Here is a 23770-nt window from a genome sequence, read left to right as displayed (position 1 = left end):
TCACTAAAGTTAGAGCAGAAATAAACAACATCAAAAATAAAAGAACCATACAAAAGATCAATGAAGCCAAATGTTGGTTCTTTGAAAGATTAAACAAAATTGACAAACCCCTAGCCAGACTCACCAAACAAAAAAGAGAGAAGACTCAAATTAATAGAATTGTAAACAATGGAGGAGATATCACAACTGACACCACAGAAATGCAGAGAATCCTGCGAAACTTCTATAAAGAACTATACGCCACCAAGCTAGAGAATCTGGAAGAAATGGAACAATTCCTAGAAGCATATGCCCTTCCAAAACTGAACCAAGAAGAACTACAAAATCTAAATGCACCAATCACAGACAAAGAAATTGAAACCGTTATTAAGAACCTCCCCAACAACAAAAGTCCTGGACCAGATGGCTTCACAAACGACTTCTACAAAACTTTCAGGAAACAGTACCCATACTTCTGAAGCTTTTCCATAAGATTGAAGAAACAGGAATACTCCCTTCCACCTTCTATGAAGCCAACATCACCCTGATGCCAAAAGCTGATAGGGACATAACAAAAAAAAGAAAACTACAGACCAATATCTCTGATGAACATAGATGCAAAAATATTAAACAAGATCTTGGCCAACCGGATACAGCAACATATCAAAAAGATTGTTCATCATGACCAAGTGGGATTCATCCCAGGAATGCAAGGCTGGTTCAACATCCGTAAGTCAATTAATGTCATTCACCACATCAATAAAAGCAAAGCCAAAAACCACATGATTATCTCAATAGATGCAGAGAAAGCCTTTGACAAAATCCAACACCCATTCATGCTCAAAACTACAAAAAATGGGAATAGATGGGAAATTCCTCAAGATATTGGAGTCTATATATAGCAAAACTACAGCCAACATCATACTCAATGGACAGAAGCTGAAAGCATTCCCCCTCAGATCGGGGACTAGACAGGGCTGTCCACTGTCACCGTTACTCTTCAACATAGTATTGGAAGTTCTTGCCATAGCAATCAGGCAAGAGAAAGGAATCAGAGGAATACAGATTGGAAGGGAAGAAGTCAAGCTCTCACTATTTGCAGATGATATGATAGTATACATAGAAACACCTAAAGAATCCATCAGAAAACTACTGGAAGTTATTAGGCAATATATCAAAGTATCAGGCTACAAAATCAATGTACAAAAATCAGTGGCATTTCTTTATGCAAACACTAAATCTGAAGAAGAAGACATCCATAGATCACTCCCCTTTACTGTTTCAGCAAAATCAATCAAATACCTAGGAATAAAGTTGACCAAAGAAGTGAAAGACTTGTATACTGAAAACTATGAGTCGCTACTCAAGGAAATAGAAACTGATACCAAGAAATGGAAAGATATCCCATGCTCATGGATTGGAAGAATAAATATCATCAAAATGAATATTTTCCCCAGAGCCATATACAAATTTAATGCAATACCCATCAAAGTTCCACTAAGCTTCTTTAAGAGAATAGAACAAACACTACAGTCATTTATCTGGAACATGAAAACACCTAGAACTGCCAAAACCATCGTAAGGAAAAGAAACAGAAATGGAGGCATCACACTCCCAGACCTTAAACTATATTATAAAGCCATCATCATCAAAACAGCATGGTACTGGAACAAAAATAGGCACACAGACCAGTGGAACAGAATTGAAAGCCCAGAAATAAATCCCCACACCTATGGACATCTAATCTTTGATAAGGGGGCCCAAAGGATTAAATGGAAAAAGGAGGCTCTCTTCAATAAATGGTGCTGGGAAAACTGGGTTGTAACATGCAGAAGAATGAAATTGAACCACCTTATCTCACCAGAAACAAAAATCAACTCCAAATGGATCAAAGACCTAGATGTCAGACCAGAAACAATCAAATACTTAGAGGAAAACATTGGTAAAACACTTTCCCATCTACACCTCAAGGACATCTTTGATGAATCAAACCCAATTGCAAGGAAGACTAAAGCAGAAACAAACCAATGGGACTACATCAAATTGAAAAGCTTCTGCACAGCCAAAAAAACTATCACACAAAAAGAGCCCTCACAGAATGGGAGAAGATCTTCACATGCCATACATCAGACAAGAAACTAATCACCAAAATATATAAAGAGCTCAGCAAACTTAGCACCAAAAAAGCAAATGACCCCATCCAAAAATGGGCAGAGGATATGAACAAAACATTCACTACAGAGGAGATCCAAAAGGCTAACAAACATATGAAAAACTGCACTAGGTCACTGATTGTCAGAGAAATGCAAATTAAGACAACACTAAGATACCACCTCACTCCTGTAAGAATGGCATACATCAAAAAGGACAGCAGCAACAAATGCTGGAGAGGTTGTGGGAACAGAGGAACCCTTTTACATTGCTGGTGGTAATGTAAATTGGTCCAGCCTCTGTGGAAAGCACTCTGGAAAACTCTCAGAAGGATAGACACGGACCTTCCATATGATCCAGTAATTCCTCTCCTGGTGTTATACCCCAAGGACTCCATAACACCCAACCAAAAAGAGGTGTGTACTCCTATGTTCATAGCAGCACAATTCATAATAGCTAAAACCTGGAAGCAACCCAGGTGCCCAACAACAGATGAGTGGCTGAGAAAGCTGTGGTATATATACACAATGGAATACTATGCAGCTATCAAGAACAATGAACCCACCTTCTCTGACCCATCTTGGACAGAGCTAGAAGGAATTATGTTAAGTGAGCTAAGTCAGAAAGATAAAGATGAGTATGGGATGATCTCACTCATCAACAGAAGTTGAGTAAGAAGATCTGAAAGGGAAACTAAAAGCAGGACCTGACCAAATTGTAAGTAGGGCACCAAAGTAAAAACCCTGTGGTGAGGGGTAGACATGCAGCTTCCTGGGCCAGTGGGGGGTGGGAGTGGGTGGGAGGGATGGGTCACAGTCTTTTGGTGGTGGGAATGGTGTTTATGTACACTCCTAGTAACATGTAGTCATATAAATCACTAGTTAATTAATACGAGAGGGGGAAAATTAATTGTATGTCTCGAAGTTTTGCAAAACACAAACTGAATCTTTTTAATATACAGGCTGTGTAATTGATATACACACTCTCTCAAAAGCCTAGACCAAGTAGATCAGAAGCAACCAATAGCACAGCTATATACAAGATACTGGGTACTGTACAGCAAACCCTAACAAAAGGACTTTTCAAAGTTAACCCAATTACCAATTAATGTGATGATAACATTAACTATCAGTTGTTTTTTTGAACCCTAAGACAGCAGGAACCTCACATCTCCACTATAGAGCCTCTACTTCCCCCAGTCCTGGAACCATTGGATAGGGCCCACTTTCCCGTATGCCTCTCCCAATCCATATCAAATAATATTGCATCTGCCGACCACAACCTAACCAACGCAACGATTGCCACCTCAACATGCTTCACTTCAGACTGTGTTCACAGACTTTACGTGTGGAATGACAACCCTTCAGCTTCATTACTCGGGTGAGACCTTTCCTTTCATAGTATACTCTAATTCTATCTCAGGTGGTTCACTTTCTAACAAAGTCCCAAAACCTAGATATACACCAGTTTCTGTGAGAGAGAGCATATGTTCACATGTATCCATAAACTACTGCAAAATATATACCTGAAAGCAGAAGTACACTAGAGTTTGCAGTGAGTATCCCCCTAACACTTCCTCTCCACTATTCCAAGCTTTGGGTTCATGATTGCTCAACAATTTGTTTGGCTTCGTATGTTAACTCTCTTTTCAGTCACCAGGTTCCAGATGCCATAGCTCTCACAAAGTTTTAGCCCATGCATTGAAAGGAAATCCTTGAGTAATTATGGGGAAATTTACCTACCACTTATAGGGCTAAAAATAGCTTTGCTTAGGGATAGGGAGAGCTCAGCTGGTAGAGTATAGGACTTGCATGCATAAGGCTCCACATTTGATCCCCAGCAATATATAAGCCCTCACGTGAAACTCTTTCACTCTCTCTCTCTATATATATATCTGATGTGAAGTGAATAAATCTTTAAAAACTGAATATTATAAAGTGGTTTTAGTATGGGTGAGCTAAAAAGATTTGCTAGAATTGCTCAAGGTCACACGCACAGCAAGCAAGTTCTAGTGTTGGGTCTGGAATGGAAGCCCCCTGGCCCCAGTACCCCCTCTTTCTCTTCATCCACACAGACATCCAGTCCATAGTGTATTAGGAGAAGATGGGCTGGCTGGTAGCACACTGGTTGAGTGCACGTGTTACAATGCACAAGGACTCAGGCTTGAGCCCCCAGTCCCCACCTGCTGGGGGAAAGCTTTGCGAGTGGTGAAGCAATGTTGCAGGTGTTTCTCTCTCTCTCTCTTCCTATCATCCACATCCCTCACAATTTCTGGCTATCTATCCAATCAATCAATAAATGAAGGAAGGAGGGAAGGCAGGAAGATAATTTTAAAAAATAAAGAAGGAAAAGACTAGCTGTTTCCTGCGCTGTCACACATTTTTAATATCATACATGTTCAGGGCTCTGGTTCTATAGCAGTATTACAGAAGAAATGTTAAGGGATATTTGTAAATAGAAAAAAAGAGTTGGGAGTCGAGCGGTAGCACAGCAGGTTAAGTGCACGTGGTGCAAAGTGCAAGGACGGGCGTAAGGATTCTGGTTCGAGCCCCCGGCTCCCCACCTGCAGGGGCGTCATTTCACAGGTGGTGAAGCAGGTCTGCAGGTGTCTATCTTTCTCTCCCCGTTTCTGTCTTCCCCTCCTCTCTCCATTTCTCTCTGTCCTATCTAATAACCACGACATCAATAAAAACAACAATAATAACTACAATAATAAAACAAGGGCAACAAAAGAGAATAAATAAATATTTAGAAAAAAAGAGTTATATATATATATTATTGTCGCTAGGGTTATTGTTGGGGCTTAGTGCCTGCAGGACCTCGTGGTTATTTTTTTCCCCTATTTTCTTCTCCTTTGTTTTATTTGCCAGGAAAGAGAGAAATTAAGAGGGGTGCAGGTGGGCGGCTGGAGAAAGAGGGAGGAAGAGACACACCTGCAGCTCTGCTTTGCTGCTTATTTAACTTCCTCCCTGCAGCTGGAGACCTGGGTCTTGAACCTGGGTCCTTACACATGGTGATGTATACATTCGACTGAGTGTGCCACCGCCTAATCCCACTAGTTAAGATGTTTCCGTTTTCTTCCTTCCTCCCTACCTCCCTTCCTCTCTCCTTTCCTCCCTCCCTCCCTTCCTGCTTCCCTGCCTTCCTTCCTTCCTTCCTTCCTTCCTTCCTTCCTTCCTTCCTTCCTTCCTTCCTTTCCCAGCAGAACTGTCACTGGGACTGGTTACCAGCACTATGAATCCACCGTTCTCAGCAGCCGTGTTTTCTTTTTCCTCCCTTACCCCTATTTTATTGGATAGGACAAAGAGAAACCGAGAGCGGAGAGAGAGATAGGGAGAGAAAAAGACAGACACCTGCAGACCTGCTTTACCACTCGTGAGTCGTCCCTGCGGCAGGTGCAGAGTGGGACTCTGACCCGGCCCGTGCACTGGTCCTTGCTCATAGGCCCCCACTAGTCAGGGTTTCCTTTGCAGAAATACTTGCTATCTTCTCAGGCCTCTGACTTGTTGCCTGGACTCACTGCTTGCTTTTCTCACTCTGTTGTTGGATCTGAACCCGCACCACAGAGTAAGCTGCCTTTACTAAATGCACACAGCGGCACAGTGTATGCACTGTACAAGGTGCACTCATTCTTCCCCGCTTGGAATCTGTTCCGTCTATACTGCTTGCATATACATAACCCTCACAGTCAGCCGCTAAAAACAGAGCACTCTATGCATGCACTGGATTCTAAAGGTGTGAACCATTTCCTGTGCACAGAATTCCAATTGTTCTTTTTATAAGAGTATTCCCATACCATTTAAATACATAAAGATGTTTTGCTCAATTTACGTTTGCTTGGGATGGCTGCTGAATAGTCTCACATTCATTTACCAGTATTGTAAGAATGAATAGTGCACAGTTCCAAAAATACCAAACGATTTTTTTGTGACTTCTCAAAAACAGCCCTAAGTTAAAAAGTCACCAACATTATAATTAAATAATACATTTTTTTTCCTTTTTGCCCAGAGCTCTGCTGTGTTCCCACTACTGGTGTTTTGGGGCACTGAACCTGGGGCCTCTCACATGCAAGTTCTTCATGCTACCACTGTGATGTCTCCCAGGACCTAAATAATCATGTTGAAGGCAGAGATTGGGTCTTGTCTTGCTCTCTGTTCCATCTGATGCCTGGCATGTGATAATCATGTGCTCAATAAGTATTTGTTGAATGAATGAAGTGACACACCATCCATGAACTTCATGTAAGAGCATTAAAACTGCATGCTTTGAGAAGGTAGGCAGATTCTACAAGCATGAGTGGTGCAGAGAATACAGTAGCTTTTAGTCTCTTCCCTGTTTTCTGCTTCCTTTTAAAAAACCCTTGGTTGAAATTCTTCTACCTCTCACAGGGAATAGTTTCCAAAGAAAGACCTGGGCATTTCCTGTGCTTAATGATCTCTGTGCCTCTAATCAAACTCTAGGCTCTGGCTTCCCATCAGAGTCCTTTGGTTTACTGAGCAGGTGACCAGTTTGGCAAAAGTTTGAGGCACAGCACGTGTCTGTTGGCCTACAAGGGCTCAGAAGTTTAGTCAGTGAACAGTACCTTCCAGCCTTGCTGTTTACCCAAACTTTCCTAGGTAAAGGCTTTTGTTGTCATGAAAATGCCTGCAGTATTCTATATGGTCCACTGAGAAGCAAACGTCCTTGGACATGAAGCACATGAAGAGTGTCTGGGAGTGTCTTGTCCACTCTCAGTGGCCTGTCTTAGTGGAACAGAGGCAGTACCATGGTTATAGCTACCTGGCAGTGTGGCTAGTCTTAACAGGGCTTAAAATCATCATAAATAATGAGAAGGCAGAATGTCTTGGTGAATTGCAAACCCTCACATGAACTCATAAACATGGGGGTTATTTTCTATAAATGTTGACTTTGGGTGGGTTGGCCTGTCAAGGACACCCCCCTCCCTTGTCCCTTGGGGTGACACTCACTGCATTTCACAGGGACACTTCTACAGGCCTGGAGAACAGATGGTTAGGGGAGGGCCTAGGCTCAGAAGCAGATTTGTCTTGTCAGGCTGTTAGCACCAGGTAAATGACCTTAAGCAGGTCACCAGCAGTCACATGACAACACTGTGGTTCAGAGGTGGCCTAGGTTGATGGCTTCTCATTAACTCTTTCCTCTCTGGATCCCAGCTTCTCCTTTGAAGTGGACCTGTGACCGTTTTCCTCTTGTGTCTGTGTGAGTGCATTTTTAGGTAAAGTACCTATTGTGCATGCAGTCATATTATTTCAGACATACTCAGCTGCTTCCATGTGATTATGGACACCTGAGAATATCTTGAAAGATTTTAAATTCTATTTTAAAATATTGAATGGGGTTGGGGGTAGACAGCATATGGTTATGCAAAGACACTCTCATGCCTAAGGCTCTGAGGCCCCAGGTTCAATCCCTCATGTCACCATAAGCCAGACCTGATCAGTGCTTTCTATAAAAGATAAAATAAAATAAAGTAAAATATAATATTCATTGGGACTGGAGAGATAGTTCAGCCATTAGGGTGCATGCCTTTGCTCTGTGCTCAACCAGGTTCAAGCCTGGCTCAGAGGAAAGCGCTGGTAAGGTGGTGTCTCTGTCTCACTCTCTGTGTCTCTACGGGAAAGAAGCAGCAGCTGAGAATGGTGAAATCAGGCATGTGTGAAACCCTGCCTCCACCCACCCACTAAATGAATAAATAAATAAACAAGTAAATATTAATGACTGATAAGAAAGAGGAAACCAGAGCATCACTCTGGCATACATGGTGCAGGGGATCTAACTGAAGACTTTGTACATGAAAATAGGGCACTCCTCCACGAGCCACCTCACAGTCCTGAGTTAGTTTGAGTTGTCTATTAGATAGAGACAAGAGAGACAGAGACGTCTTTAATCTGGGATGCACTCAGACAAAGCAGCACATGAGCCAAGTGAGCTACATCACTGGCCCTAGTTAGTTTTCTTTTCCAAAGAGATTCCAGTGCTCAGTCCATGGGGCTGCAGGTGAGCAGGTTCTAAGCTCAACTGCTGAGACCTGTGCTCAGTCCTGGGATATTTTATTCTGTACTCTCAAATGATTGAAAGTCAACTCTAAAGGGGGCTAAATAGCCAGCTCTCTAGGACGCCAAGGGTGGGGTGTGTAGTGCTAAATGTGACCTGGGGACCAGCCACCACCTTGACTTGCTCTCTGGCACTCAGAACTTTCTTGCTAGGCCTGCTTTGCTGGACATGTGGCTCAGGTTTGAGCCTGGCCAACACTGCAGGGGAGGAAGCTTTGGTGCTGTGTGATTTCTCTCTCTCTCTGTGTGTGTGTGTGTGCGTGTGTGTGTGTGTGTGTGTGTGTGTGTGTGTGTGTGTGTACCTGTCTCTCTACTTCTCTATTTGAAAAAGTTAGCCTAGGTGCTGGGTGGTGGCAGACCTGGTTGAGCACACATGTTGCAATGCACAGGGACTCAGGTTCAAGCCCTGGTCCCTACCTAAAGGGGAAAAGCTTTGAAAGTAGTGCTGCAGGTGTCTCTCTTCCTTTCTATCTCCTGTTTCCCTCTTGATTCCTCATAGTCTCTATCCAATAAATAAGTAAAGATAATACAACATTTTTTTAAAAATTTGAAAAATTTAGCCCAGAATGGTGAAGCCCCAGAGATGACAAAACAACAACAAAAGAGTTGTTCTTCTCCATGATGCCTCAGTGAGGTCCAGTACCGGAAAGGAAATGACTGTCATCCCCCCTTGAAGATATGATGCTTTTTTAAAGATAGGACAGAGAGAAATGGAAAGAGGAGGGGAAGATGGAGATGGGAGATAAAGACAGACACCTGCAGACCTGCTTCATTGCCTGTGAAGTGACTCCCCTGCAGGTGGGAACCAGGATCCCTACACTGGTCCTTGCACTTTGCACCATGTGCACTTGCCCGAATCCCTGCTCTTTTCTTTTTGTAAGTCGGTTGTGTATTTTGTTGCACAAAGGCTATACCCTTCAGTGATTTGTCCTGTTAGGGCTGAAGTCCTGGTCTTGTCAATCCAGGCCAGACTGTGTGCCCAGTCCCTCAGCTCTGGAGGGCTGACGCGGGCCACTCAGCCCACAGCAGCCTGGCAGCTGTGAGTACTTGCCTCAAAGAGCTGCGAATATTATTGGCTGCATCTCCTCCTGGATCCTTCATTTGCCTGTCCCTTCATTTATCTTTCCAAAGACTGCCCTCTTTCTAAAGCCAGTTTCCCCTCTTTTTTAAGCCTCGCCGCTGCATGGTTCCTCCTCCTGTGCATTTCTTATTTAGGTCTGGAGCCCTGGCACAGGTACATGACGGGGTGGCTGTTCTGGAAGTGGGCTGGGGATTTCCCTCCACTCCATCCTGAGCCACTTGAGGGACACAGTTAAGAGGCAGCCAGTGCAAACCAACCAGTGTGGCTTTATCATTTAAAGGAAAAACAGACAAATGTACTTAACCTGTCTTGTGCATAGTTACGTTGTTTCAGCTTGCGGGAAAGGAATATACACATATGCTTTATGAGCAAGGAAGCACTACTGTGCTAGCAGTTAAGTTTTATTTCACACTTTCTAGTGACCGATTTTGGTCTTGGAATACCAAGAACACTTTACTAACTCACAAATATGTCTCACTGTAAACAAAGAGGGTTAGAAGGACAATTCTTCAACAGTCCTCAGGGGCCAGTTTCAAGCAGATGGCAGACTAAACATCCACTGCAAGTCTCTCCAGTATTGGGCATGGTGAGCAAAGAAAAAAAAAATCATCTAAGGGGTCGGACGGTAGCACAGCAGGTTAAGCGCACATGGCGCTAAATATAAGGACTGGTGTAAGGGTCTGGGTTTGAGCCTCTGGCTCCCCACTTGTGGGGGGGGTCACTTCACAGGCAGTGAAGCAGGTCTGCAGGTGTCTATCTTTCTCTCCCCCTCTCGGTCTTCCCCTCCTCTCTGTCCTATCCAGCAACAATGACAGCAGTAGCAATAACAACAACAACAATAAATAGCAAGGGCAACAAAAGGGAAAAAATAGCCTTCAGGAGCAGTGGATTCAACAAAAGGGAGGGAAAAAAGCCTCCAGGAGTGGTGGATTCATAGTGCAGGCACTGAGCCCCAGCAATAACCCTGGAGGGGGAAAAATCACTTAACTTGAAATTGAAGAGCTGGGGAGGTGAATTAGAGGTGGAGTGCACATGCAGGGGGTTGTGCCCTGGCAGTCACATGACTGGATGAGAGCTGTGGCATGCTGCCATTCACGGAATTATGAGAAAGATATCAGTCACAGGAAAACAACTGAAAGCCACAACCTGCTGAGTGTGAATTGTTTTAACAGGATCATGAAATTAAAAAAAAATTCTAGTGGACAAAATAATGAGATAGCACTTCACCCCTATAAGAATGTTACACAGCAGAGATGATAGCAACAACAAATGCTGGAGAAGCTGTGGGGTCAAAGGAACCCTCCTGCACTGCTGATAGGAATGTCAATTGGTCCAACCACTGTGGAGAGCAGTCTAGGTAACTCTCAGAAGTTTAGAAATGGACCTACCCTATGACCCTACAATTCCTCTTCTAAGGGAACAAACGCACCCATCCAAAGAGATCTGTGTGCACCTATGCTCATAGCAGCATAATTTGTAATAGTCCAAACTTGGTAGCAACCTAGGTGTCCAGCAACAGATGAGTGTCTAAGAAATATGTGGTATATGTACACAAGGGAATACTGCTCTGCTATTAAGAATGATGAAGTAAAAAAAAAAAAAAGAATGATGAAGTCATCTTCTTCACCTCAATTTGGATGCTTTTTGAAGGAATCATGTTGAGTTAAGCAGGAAGAGAAGGATGCACATGGGATGATATCACTCATGAGCAGAACTTATGAAATGAGAACCGAAATGGAAAAACACACTGTAAAGCATGGACTGGTGGAGTTCTGCACCAAAACAAAGAACTCTGGGGAAGGAGGCCAGGGAGGGGGTTGGGGAAAGGGGTACTAGTACACAGTGATGGACCTAATCTGGAGTGAAAGCATTTGCAGATGTTTGCTAAGATGAGAAATTGTACCCATGTGTCATCAACTGTACTATAAACCATTAACCTGATATATATCTTAATGGAATGAACCATTGCTAAGCCTTTATCTCCAAAGTGATTTTTTTCTAGGTGCTTAGTAGTTTTCATGGATCTAGTGATTACCCACAGGTGGTTTGCACCTGTCTGTATACCATTTGCTCACCTGTCAAGGTGTGACATGACTGTTTTGGAGATGTCTGCACCTGCCTCTTGCAATAGCCGGATAATCTGGAATGGAGAGCTGGAGTTCCTCCCGGGATGAATGATAACAGGGCAGCCAAGCTGGACCTGGGCCTGGGCTGTGGCCTGGAGAACCTTCCTTTCACTCTCTGTCAGTGGCCAGGAGCAGCCAATCTCTCCAATGACACCACATTTGATCTTAGTCCCGTCAGCTCCATGGAGAATTTCATTAACGAGGACCTCGGTAAGCTGAAGGAGAGTGAGAATGAAAATGTCTTTGAGTCAGTGGAATTTGTCAATACAAGGCACACCAGCAGATGAACAGAGTTAATCACTGAGTCACTCATTCTTAAAAACAAAGAAGTCTTCAACCTTTAAGCCAACTATGGATTACCAGAAGTATTTTTTCTATGGTTTTCTATGCAAAGAAAAAAAAGTCATGATTTTTCTAACAACCCAATAAATACTGACCAACAAGGGAGGCATTTTGCTGGCCAAATCTGTAATTCAGCAAGATAGTCTAAAACAAAGATTCAGTAATATCTTACTGTGATGATTCTATGAGAAATTTGTGGTTTTGGAAGCTGTTGTGGGTGGGTGGGGGGAGGGTCAGAAGGAGGAAGTGACTTAATAAGAGTATATTCAGATTGAAAGGGAAAAAAAATGTCTGAGGTCTTTAACCATGAGAATGACTTTGAATCTATGTTAACTGTATATCAGGTAATTTTTGATTCTTCTGTGTTTATTCAGTATGTTATAGCACATGGGAAGTCTCTGGCACAAAATATTAATCCTACGTTTTTGGGTTCCTATATTATATTTATGGCTTATATGTTATATTGATTGGTGGATTAGAATGTATAACCCTGACATCAGGATAGTCTTCAAATAATATAAATCTACAAGAGAAGAAACCCTTGTTTGGAAAATAATGCAGATAATATTCGGAACTATCAAATATTTTTAAGATTAAGCCACTCCTTGCAAAGACTGCAGCTGCCATGCCTATCAAACAGGCCATGGAAGAAGTGTATGAATATATACATATAAATACATAAGCGAGTGCATGTGTGAAGAGAGCACGCACACTTACAAAAGCTTTGCAGCTTATTCTGTCCTTTTGTCCCTGAAGGATTGCCTTCCTTTTGCCCATTCTTGCCTAAGATCATATTATGATAAAGACAGGGGACTGGAATTTCTCCTGCCCCTCCTGTTTTGCAAAAGCAGAAGGAAACATATTCGCAAATGTGCCAAGTCTATGCCTGCCAAGTTTCACCCTACAGTGAATTTTTATTGCTGGTTGTTATAAAACCCAGGAAGAAAAATCGAGGTTGCATAACTGAAACTCATAATGGAAAACCAGGGTTTACAAACAGACTGGGTCCCCATGGCTGAGCGCAGGCAGACATGTCTAAGTTCCTACTCCATGTGTGGCTTCAAGTGACTCAGGCATCATGACCTCTCTGCTCTATACTTTTTCTGTATGAAATGCAAGGTACCTAATTTAGGTCCTTGTCAGGAGATGCCTTTGTTAGCTAGCACACTTCTGAGCCAAGGCCATTTCTCCAAGTAGATTTCACGGAGGGATAATTCCAGGTCTGAACTTCCAGCTGTTTTGCATCTACAGACAGCAGACAGGCACTATCAGAGGACTTGAGGCTTTTTTTTTTTAGTATTTATTTATTTATTCCCTTTTGTTGCCCTTGTTTTGTTGTTTTTGTTATTGATGTCATCATTGTTGGATAGGACAGAGAGAAATGGAGAGAGGAGGGGAAGACAGTGAAGGGGAGAGAAAGATAGACACCTGTAGACCTGCTTCACTGCCTGGGAAGCGACTCCCCTGCAGGTGGGGAGCTGGGGCTTGAACTGGGATCCTTAAGCTGGTCCTTGTGCTTTGTGCTACATGTGCTTAGCCCGCTGTGCTACCGCCCAACTCCTGATTTGAGGCTCTTTACCTGCTCCACTGACATGGCTCTGGTCTCTGGAGAGTGGGTGGCATCCACATAGAACCCTGCTCCGGAAATGATGTGGACCCCGGTCTCTTCTGCCAGCTGCTTTAAAGTCTGCACATCTCGGCTGATGCCAGTGGTGGTGTTCTCCACCACAGACCCGCCGCCTTTGCTTTTGAAATTCAACAGTTCCTCTCTGACAGCTTCCATCTCCTGGTTCAACTGAAGATTCTCCTTGTGGGAATAAGGGTTTTTCTGAATCCAATATGAATTTTTGAGCATAAAGGGTTCCTGGGAGGTAACTTCATGGCATGGAAGCGGTGGGCAGTAGCAGAAGTCAAAAGTCATTGTGAGGTGCTCATGGGTCAGGGTCCGGCCCAGTCTGCTAGGCTCCACAAGGCCCAAGACTGTCTGGACTTTCCCACTTAAGGAAGACATCTTGAATGGGTACCGGGAGAAACTCTAAAAAGAGTGTTTTCTGGAAAACAGAAAATGATCATCAGAAAATGGAGTGTACACATAAATTGTCTCCATGGGGGATGTGAGGCGGTGAGTGGGCACCTGTGCAGGAAAGGGAATCAATGAAAGCAGAGATATGATGTTACAGATCATCCTGCCCAAGTCAGAGCTGGCCCTTGTAAATCGTGGAGGCTCCCTGCAGCTCTCAGTGACACCCAGGGTGGTAGATGTCCGCCCACTTCTTCCTCTGGGATTCCTCTGCCTGATTTAATGCCCACCTCATCTACTGGATGGATTTCAGAATCATTCAGTTCACACTTTTCTTGTGCTTAATTTTATCTCATTAGTCATAGAGACGCTTTCTCAGATACTTCAACAATAATCTCCATTCTGGGGGAGGGGGACGAAAAGCTCTTCGTAATCAATAACATAGATCAAAACCAGTCACACATCAGAAGTGTTTCACTTGTCATTTTTGCAGCTAAACTAAATATACTAAGGCTACTGATCATTCTAGTATTTATTCACCATCTAGGTGAGCAAACTTTCCCTTGAAAGTTCACCCTGTAAATTGGAGACACACAGAGGCAGAAGACAAAATCCCTGACCTTGCTGATTCCACAGATTATTCCCCCTCCAAAAAAAAAAAAAAAAACCCACCAAGAACTGCACACATAAAATTAATAATGGAATTTTAGAAACACTCTTCTCCACTTTCAGTATTCTATTTTATCTATTTTATCCCTCCTCCTCAAGGGGGGAGGTGGGTGACTTACCAAACACAGGAGCCTTGGTTTGAGCCCCAGTCACCCATGGGAGTCACTGCAGGGTGGGAGCTTCATAGGTGGTAGAGCAAAGTTTCACTCAATATCTTTCCTTCTTTCTCTATCTGTTAGTCCATTTCTTTCTCTGTCTCTTAGTACTCTTTAGGTAAAAAAAAAAAAAAAAAAAAAAAATCACCACTGGGAGAAGTGGAGTCATGCTGGTTCCAAACCCAGGGATAAACCTGGTTGCAAAAAAGGAAGAAAAGAAGGGGAAAAGAAAGAAAGGGAGGGAGGAAGAAAGAAAGGGAGAAAGAGAAAGAGAGAGGAAAAGAGAGGAAAAGAAAAGCTATCAGGGGAGGGGGTGGGATATGGAGATTGGGTGGTGGGAATTGTGTGGAGTTGTACCCCTCCTACCCTATGGTTTTGTTAATTTATCCATTTATCCTTTCTTAAATAAAAAAAATTTTTAAAAAAGAGAGTGAAAGAAACTTTAAAATACTTGAAAGCAAAAACAACCCCATTGAAAGCAAGTATGATTCATTAAACATGAAATTTGCTTTTTTAAAAAAAGATCAAATGCCTTTCTACTCTCCCTGTACTTTTATTTGTAAGTCAAATGTTTTCTCCAAGCTCCTGTTAGTAGCAGCAAGAAGCCCAATGCCAGTGCTTACATTTGAAGGTATCTATTGTAAATGAAGGAAAATAGCTTGGAAAGAAAAGGTGCCACTAAACATATCCAGGACACGGGCATTCAAGGCCACAAGCAAACCTTTACCAACGACAGTTTTCTGCACAGTGCCCACTAGACAGATCTGCAAGATGGCGAGAAAAGTGACTGGAACTGAGCAAACTAGCTCATTCAGGAAGGTGCCCATCTTGTCATGCACATGGCAACCCAAGTTCAAGACCAGTTCCCAAGGCACTGGGGGAAGCTTCAGTGTTGTGTCTGCTTCTCTTCTGGCTCTGGCTCTCTTTATTTGAAAACATTGGCCCAGAATGGTGAAGTCCCACTGACCAAAAAAAAAAAAAAAGTCATTCTGATACCACTTCCTCATCATCCCTTTGAAGACCTCTGACTTTCTTCTTTTTCTCCTCCTCCTCCTCCTCCTCCTCCTCCTCCTTCTTTTGCTTCAAGTCATTGGGGCTTGGCACTGGCACTACAAGTCCACCACTCCTGATGGCCATTTTTACTTTTTTTCCCCTTCTATTTTATTTGATAAGAAGAGAGAAATTGAGAGGGGAGAAAATAGACAGGAGAGGGAGAGAGGCAGATAGACACCTGCAGACCTGCTTCACCACTCATAAAGTGTCCCCCCTGCAGGCAGGGAGTGGGGGCTTGCACCTGGGTCCTTGCACTTAGTATTATGTGTGCTTAACTGGGTGTGCCAATAATTGGCCCCCAACCTCTGACTTTCTCAACATCAACTTGCTCATCTATGAGAAAGTTGTCTTTGTCATCAGGGTTATCACTGGAGGGATCAGTGATTGCATTGTGAATCCATTGCTCTCAGCCATCATTTTCCTGCCACTTTTTCTTATTTGATTGGACAGAGAAACTGAGATGGGGGAGAAAGAGAGACAACTACAGCACTGCTTCACAGCTCATAAGGCTTTCTCCCCTGCAAGTGGGGATAAGGGGTTTGAACCTGGGTTCTAGCACACGGTTGCAGGTGCACTCAACCAAGTGTGCCACTGCCCAGTTCCTCATCTCTAAGAATTAAGCAATATCCATTTCCTAGTGCATCTTACGAATTTAATTCTATTTGATCTCACAATATAAAAAAGTCTAGGAACCAGGTGTTGGCACACCTGGTTAAGCACTAACAGTACAGTGCACAAGGCCCTGAGTTCAAGCCCCTGGTCCCCACCTGCAGGGGGAAAGCTTCTGAGTGGTGAATCAGGGCTGCAGGTGTCTGTTTGTCTCTCTCCCTCTCTGTCTCCCTTTCCCATCTCAGTTTCTCTGCCTCTATCCAATAATAAATAAATAAAATATTTAAAAAGTCTAAAAAAGTTTTTGGCATATAATGTGTTCTTCACCAGCCAGTAATATTGTAATGCTGGTTCTCCAAACTCTTGTGTGTTCACTGACTCGTTTCTTTTCAGAAGAAATGGTTGATTAGAGAGATCACGTGGGGAGCAGTGGCTAATCTGTAATAGGTGTAGTACAAACATGAGTCAAGGTAAAAACAGACTAGAGCTGGGGGTGGGGTGGGGCGAGGAAGGGAGTCCCGAGTTCTAGGTCAGTTTACATCCAGGAGCAGCAATGACTTTGACCTCACATGTTGGATATATATTGCCCCACAATGGATAATGGACCGATATGAGCTGATGGACAGCAGGCTTTAGGGCTGTAGTCAGAATGGTCTCTGCTTTTGTTTGACAGAGCTCTCTCTTCAGCAAGCCACACTACCTGGTTCATGTGGTGGCTGTGGTGAAATAGCATCTGTATAGAGAATCACCATGTAGCTGCCAGTCACTGGTGATAGTTTTCACAGAACGCTGTTCAGTGCCTTATCCTTGTTACAGAGACAATGTCACTAGTGCCATGAGTTGATAAAATCACAGCACCATTACTAATAAATACAACCCGCCTTGTGGGTTAATTTGCTCTCTCTTTGCTCCCAGCTGACAGCCATACAGACGTGTTCCAGAAACTTGGATGCACTGACAAAACACAATCTCTTCTACTGGAACAGAACCAAACTGCAGATTTAATTGATATATTTGAGAGAGCAGTGTTGGTAAATTGTAAGCTCGCCAGCCACTTGAGTCTTTAAGGGAAAAAAAAAAGTAAAGAAAAGAAAGAAACCACTTAAGAAAGTGTCATCTCTTCTGGGAAATTCCTCTAATGCTTTCAGGCAGAACTAGTTGGTGCTTCTTGTGATCACACATAGTGTAGCCATGCTTAGAGGATAAGGAAAGATTAAAGGGCACAGTGCAACCCACACTGCTCTCAGCAGGAACACGTCTTGTAGAGGGATGAACTATGTCTAAGTGTGCACATATATAAAATCCACACCCAAGACTCCTGTGCTATTAAGCAGATCTTTTTGGTCTACTTTGATGAAACTTGAAAGTCATTATGAATGGCCTTCTGCAAGGGGGTACAAATGGCCTGTTGCAATTGACCTGCCAACACCCATGTTCAGTTGGGAAGCAATTACAGAAGCCAGACCTTCCACCTTCTGCCCCCATAATGTCACTGGGTCCATGCTCCCAGAGGGTTATAGAATAGGAAAAAATTCAAGGGAAGGGATGGGATATGGAGTTCTGGTGGTGGGAATTGTACCCTTCTTATCCTATGGTCTTGTCAATATTTCCATTTTATAAATAAAAATTTTAAAAAGGCCTGTTGCCACTGAGAGGAAACAGGAAGGATGGTAAAAAACAGAGAAAGAGCTAGGGGCCAGGTGGTGGTGCACCTGGTTGAGGAAAGTGTTACTATGCACAAGGATCCAGGTTCAAGTCCTTGGTCCCCACCTGCAGGGAAAAAAAAAGTGGTGAAACAGGGCTGCAGGCATTTTTCTTTCTCCCTCACCATCTTCCCCCACCCTTCTCATTTCTTGATGTCTCTAACCAGTAAATTAAAAAAAAATAAAATAAGGGGGCTGGTTGGTGGCACACCTGGTTGAGAGCTCATGTTACAATGCACAAGGATCCAGGTTTGAGTTACTGGTTCCCACCTCTGGGGGGAAGCTTTACAAGGGGGTGAAACAGGGCTGCAGGCACCTCTCTCTCTCTCTACCTTCCCCTTACTTCTTGATTTCTGACTACCTCTATCCATTAAATAAATAAATGTAATAAAATAAATAAATAAAATATTTAAGAAAGAACAGCGGGCACTGTTGGTATATTGTGCAGACCTGAGTAATCCCTCCCCCCACTACAAAAAGCAGGCTTCCAACACCCAGTGAGAAGCTCCCAGACATTTTAGGCCTGGAAGCAGTGAAATCCCCCCCCCACACACACACACCAGGAGGAGGTGGAAGAGAAGGAAGAGGGAGAGGAGGAAGAGGAGGTAGGAGGACGAGGAGGAAGAGCAAGAGGAGAAATGAAATTATCTTTGGAACTAGTCCACACAAGAGAGGAGCTGTATGGCTTAATACACTCTCTCCTTGAGTCACACAAATGCTAACTTATCTGCCTTTCAGTCATAACCATGCCATTGACTTACAGTTCCTCCCATACAAAGATGGAGCACCAGGAGGAACAGAGCAAGGAGGGATAAAACCCTGTACAAGGACACAAAATTCAGTAACCCTCAGGACTGAATAGAGTCACATGAGAAGTCAGAGCAGCATAGTTTTCAAAGCACAGTCAGCATAACTGGACTTTTATGTTTTGCCTCAGTGGAGAAATTATAAGATGGAGCTCACTTCAGGACCTCACATTCTCAGAAGACACTCGGTGCCATGAGAACGTTGTATGTGAACTGCTTGGCTTTGATGCTGTCATAGGATCCTGGGTGGGAAACACAGGTTGAGTTGCTGGATACAGTGGTGTATCTTCTCTCCCTGCCTACACAGCTCTCCATGGTGAAGGCTCTGCATGGCAGAACTGTCTCTCCCATCCATTCCTAGCAATAGCTTGTCTCCTGGAAACAGCAGTGTTTTAAGCAAATAGTGCAGCTGTTCCTAAGATGTAGTTAGTCATTAAAGAACTCAATGTTTGTGTTACTTTTAATTCCTGGCAGATCACAATCTTAAATATATAAAATTTCTGTACCCTTCTCAAAATTGTATCTGGAAGCCTATTTTGAGGTGGCTTGGTTTAGCTGGAAGAACAGTGGGTTCCCAGTTGAAAGCTCCTGGCTCTTCCACTCAATTCCTGTGTGATTCTGGGCACGTAACTTAACCACTCTGAGCCTGTCTTCCCACCTGTGAAATGAAGGGTTTGGACCAGATGACATGCCGTGCTTCTCTGACATGTTTTGACTTGAATACTTGAATATTGATTTTCTGTAGAACATTAATTATCAATGAAGGCTATGCTTTCAGGACAGTTTTCAGAATGTGTATACCAATAGTACTGGTACACAGCAAAAGAGAATGAATGAAATTCCTTCTTTAACAATCAGTGAAAGATGTACTGAATAGTGGTTGTTAAATGGTCATTTCACATACATGTACAAAGGAGATTCTAAGCAGATTTAACTTTTAGGACTTCCTTTATGAAAATATTAATTTTTTTATTTTATAGGTCAGAGATAAATTGAGAAGAGAAAGGGGAAAGAAGGAGAAAGAAAGAGAGACACTGTTAAGTTTAGCTTGAGTTAATTTCTTCCTTTGAAAGCTGAAATAATATCTTCCTGACCTATTGCATATGTCTTGGAGCACAAAAGCAAATAAGATGATACCTTAAAAGGACCATCTAAATTATTAAGCACTAGATAAATGCTCAGAACTATTGTCACATAGAACCTGGAATGGTTTTCCAAAATACTTGCTGATTATCTTCAGTATCCAGTGAGCCTAAGCTCACTCATTCTTTTGAAAAAATAAAACAAAACTAACAAGAATCTAAAGTCCAACTGAGGCTGTAATTATCTTACAAATAAATTCCTTCACTTGAGACCTGTGATTGTTAACAGCAAATTGACTGTTGGGATTGACATCACAACTCATTAGGCTTTTGGAAATGACTCACTGAAGTGATTACAGCTCTAGGAGGTCCTTGTTATCCACAGGCAACTGGTACTGGAAATGCCTTTTTAAACGAATGTGCTGGGTATGGTGTATTAGTGACAGGATTCTAGGTGAACCATGCCTTCCAAAATTCACATCCGTGTGCGTCCCCAATCTGCCAGAGCTGGCCTGTGGCTCACTTGACCAATAGGAAGCATCGTAAGTGATGCTATGCCAGCTTGGGACTCAGTTCTTTGTTTTGTTATATGGCTCTGGGGAATGCAACCGGGGCCCCAGGAACGCATGATATTACCACTGATTGGTCCCACTGGTTCAATTTTATTTTAAGTCTTTATTTTTTTTTTGAGAGAGGAGAGAGGAAAGAGAGATAGAGTGACACAGAGGTGAGACACTGCAGCACTTGCTCCACTATCCATGTGGCTCCTGCATGTGGTCCCTGAGCTCTATCCCAGGGCCTCCTGCATGGAAGATGTACCCTTTGCCAGGTAAGCTGTCCCCATACTCCAGAACCCAGATCTTGAAAGTGGCTTCTACTCTTGTGCTTTGGGGGAAGACTGAGCTGTTGCATAAGAAGTCTGACCACCCTCCTGTGTAAGGACAGAGAGACCTTGGGGTTATATTGATTGAGCTCCCAGTTTCCTGGGGAGACCCCTGAGCTCAGTCTTATAGTCATCCTTTTAAAGGTAACAGAATAAAGGCTCCATAGCAAGTATTCATAAACATTCTCACCCAGCATAATCCTACCTGCTTTTAGTCCCATTCACAGCCAAACCAGCAGCGTGGGGCCAGTGCATAAAACTGTGAGGGACAAAAACATGGCTACTGTTGAAAGCCAGTGGTAATGGGGATGACTTGTGAAAGCAAGAGTTTAACATCCAGAGACTGCCACTGAGTAATTTTTTTTTCTTTTCTTTTCATTTTTTCATTCGTAATTAGTAGTAGGTTATAAGATTGTAAGATTACAGTGTATAGTTCTGCACCCCCCCACCCCCCAAAGATAACCATCATAGTTCTCACAAGTCTTGGGAACAATTTTCTTGTTTCTGTTCCCCCTCCCTTCAAGTTCATGTATATCAGATCTCTAGATTCTACATATGAGAAAAACCATCCAATAGTTGTCTTTCACCTCTTATTTTGCTAAGCATAACCACTTCCAGTTCTGTACATTTTGTCTCAAAGGACACAATTTCATCCTTTTTGATTGCAGAGTAGTGTTCCATGGAATATATATGCCAAGGGGCAGAGGTAGATAGCATAAAGGTTATGCAGAGAAACTCTCATGCCTGAGGCTCTGAAGTCCTCGGTTTAATCCCCTGCACTACCATAAACCATATTTTTTTGGGGGAAATATATATCCCCAAATTACTTCCCTTACCCCAATTATATAAATGAATAAATAAAAAATTAAAACATTAATTAAAAAAATAATTCATATCAGAACCATATAAATAAGTCATAAAGTAACTAACTGGATATTGGATTTGTGTATAGCAATTGCTATTTAAAAAATGGATATTCTTCATTTGACTTCTGAACCAATAACAGAATAAAACATAATTTTGAGCACGTGACCCAGATTTGTACCCAGTCCCCACTACACTGGAGAAAGCGCTGATGAAGTGATATCTTTCCTACTCTCTCTGTCTGAAAAAGTCAGCCCAGAGAAGTGAAAGCCTAACAATCACAAAAATATTTTTGAAGATTTTGTAATATTTTAACCTAGATCCATTATCATTATTGTTGTTGTTGGCTCTGCGACTTCATGCATCTGTGATTCTACCACTTCTGGTGGATTAAAAAATTTAAAAAGGGGCCAGGCATTGTCACATCTGGTTAAGTGTACACATTACAATGCTCAAGCCCCCGGCCTCCTACGTTTAGGGGGACACTTCACAGGTGACGAAGCAGGTCTGCAGGTGCCTCTTTTTCTCTCTCCCTCTCTGTCTCCCCTTCCTCTCTCAATTTCTTTCTGTCTTATGCAGTGAGACAGAAAAAGTGGCCACCAGGAACAGTGGGTAGTACTGGCACCTGAGCCCCAGCGATAACCCTAGAGGCAAATGAAAATATACAGAAAGGGAAAGAGAAAGGGAGAGAGGCAGAGTGACAAAGCTACCACCATGATTCATGATTCTCCAATGTGATGCTGGGACTTGAACCCAGATACTCACACATGACAGTGTGCACTATGCTGGGTGGGTTCACTCCTGTCCTCAGCCCTGCCCTCTCACTAACTAGTTGTTATGTAGCTGTTTCTCTCTGGAAGCACTGATTCTGACACTCTTCATGCCAGCTTCTCCTCTTGAGTTAACAAGGAAGCTTGACAGTGTAAAATCCTCATCTGGCTTTGGGTGTAACTTAGCATTTCTCTGTATTACTTTTCCTGGCCTCCTGACAAACTGTATCTTTTAAAAAAGGTTTCAGTTTTCCTTTACAAGCTATTTGCATCTTGTGACTTGATATTTTTCAATATTTACAACAATCAGCCAGCGCTGTAGAGAAACATGCTCAGAGCTGAGGCAGAGACAGGAGTTAATGTCAAGGAGATGAGAACACTAGAAAGGGAGCTGAATTGTGAATGGCTAGTCAGAGCACAGGACTGGGTTATGGAAGCAATCTAACAGCCACAGCAGGAATACACATAATGAAAACATTGTGTGATGAGGCTCAGTATTGTGAATCAGCAAAGTGTACTGTGTTGATCTAAGGTAATTGTTGTCTCCTTCTAACTGTGTGTGTGTGTGTGTGTGTGTGTGTGTGTGTGTGTGTGTGTGTGTGTGAGAGAGAGAGAGAGAGAGAGAGAAAGAGAGAGAGAGAGAGGTCTCTCTTTTATCCCCTTTATTTTTATATTGTATCTACTACTTGGTTTGACTTTGTGAAAATGATGGACTGAACTGAAAAGACAAAAAGAATCAAATTAAAAAAAATTTATATTTATTTATTTTCCCTTTTGTTGCCCTTGTTTTTTTTATTATTGTTATAATTGATGTCGTCATTGTTGGATAGGACAGACAGAAATGGAGAGAGGAGGGGAAGACAGAGAGGGAGAAGAAGACAGAGGAGGGGAAGACAGAGGGAAGAAGAAGACAGAGGAGGGGAAGACAGAGAGGGAGAGAGAAAGACACCTGCAGACCTGCTTCACCGCCTGTGAAGCGACTCCCCTGTAGGTGGGGAGCTGGGGGCTTGAACCGAGATCTTTAGTCGATCCTTGCGCTTAGTGCCACATGCACTCCCAAAGAATCAAATTATGCCTTAATTAAACAAGTGAAAGGGACACACATTTCCTTCTAAAACAAAACAAAATAAGTAAAGTTTACTTTAACTCTGAAACTCTAAAAGTATTGAAAATTCCTTTTTCTCCCCTTTGTTAGTGTTGGCAAGTAGGACAGGTACATCACATGAAGAAATATACCCCACACCCTGCTGAAAAAACTAACTGCTTACCTTTACATGCAGATGGACATGACAGTCTAAGCCACAAGTTCTTAGTGACAGGTGCTAAGCAGTGACCTCATGTATGAGGTTCTTATACCTACACACCATATCTCTATCATGATATGTCTTTAAAAAATAGTCTCCAGA

The 23770-nt window shown here is 42.8% G+C and overlaps 1 protein-coding gene across 9 annotated transcripts in view; it reads right to left on the bottom strand.

Annotated features, from left to right (window-relative positions):
* The window catches only part of PTER (phosphotriesterase related), a 97553-nt gene that overhangs the window by 46323 nt on the left and 27460 nt on the right, over positions 1-23770 (bottom strand). For 7 of the 9 annotated variants that reach the window (XR_009550259.1, XM_060192227.1, XM_060192225.1 and 4 more), the window contains 2 exons: positions 13330-13801; positions 11358-11623 (listed from right to left, as the gene is read on the bottom strand). Coding sequence is in view for 8 of the 9 variants with exons in the window: in XM_060192227.1 (XP_060048210.1) it covers positions 11358-11623; positions 13330-13761 (698 nt within the window). In the remaining variant the exon portion in view is untranslated. The remainder of the gene's footprint in view (positions 1-11357; positions 11624-13329; positions 13802-23770) is intronic. The other 2 variants (XM_060192229.1, XM_060192228.1) reach the window with 1 other exon arrangement.

The sequence above is a fragment of the Erinaceus europaeus genome, chromosome 6 (genome assembly GCF_950295315.1).
Source record: "Erinaceus europaeus chromosome 6, mEriEur2.1, whole genome shotgun sequence".
Classification (NCBI taxonomy): domain Eukaryota; kingdom Metazoa; phylum Chordata; class Mammalia; order Eulipotyphla; family Erinaceidae; genus Erinaceus; species Erinaceus europaeus.
Note: the sequence above shows the minus strand (reverse complement) of the source record. Positions and strands in the feature narration are given on the sequence as shown.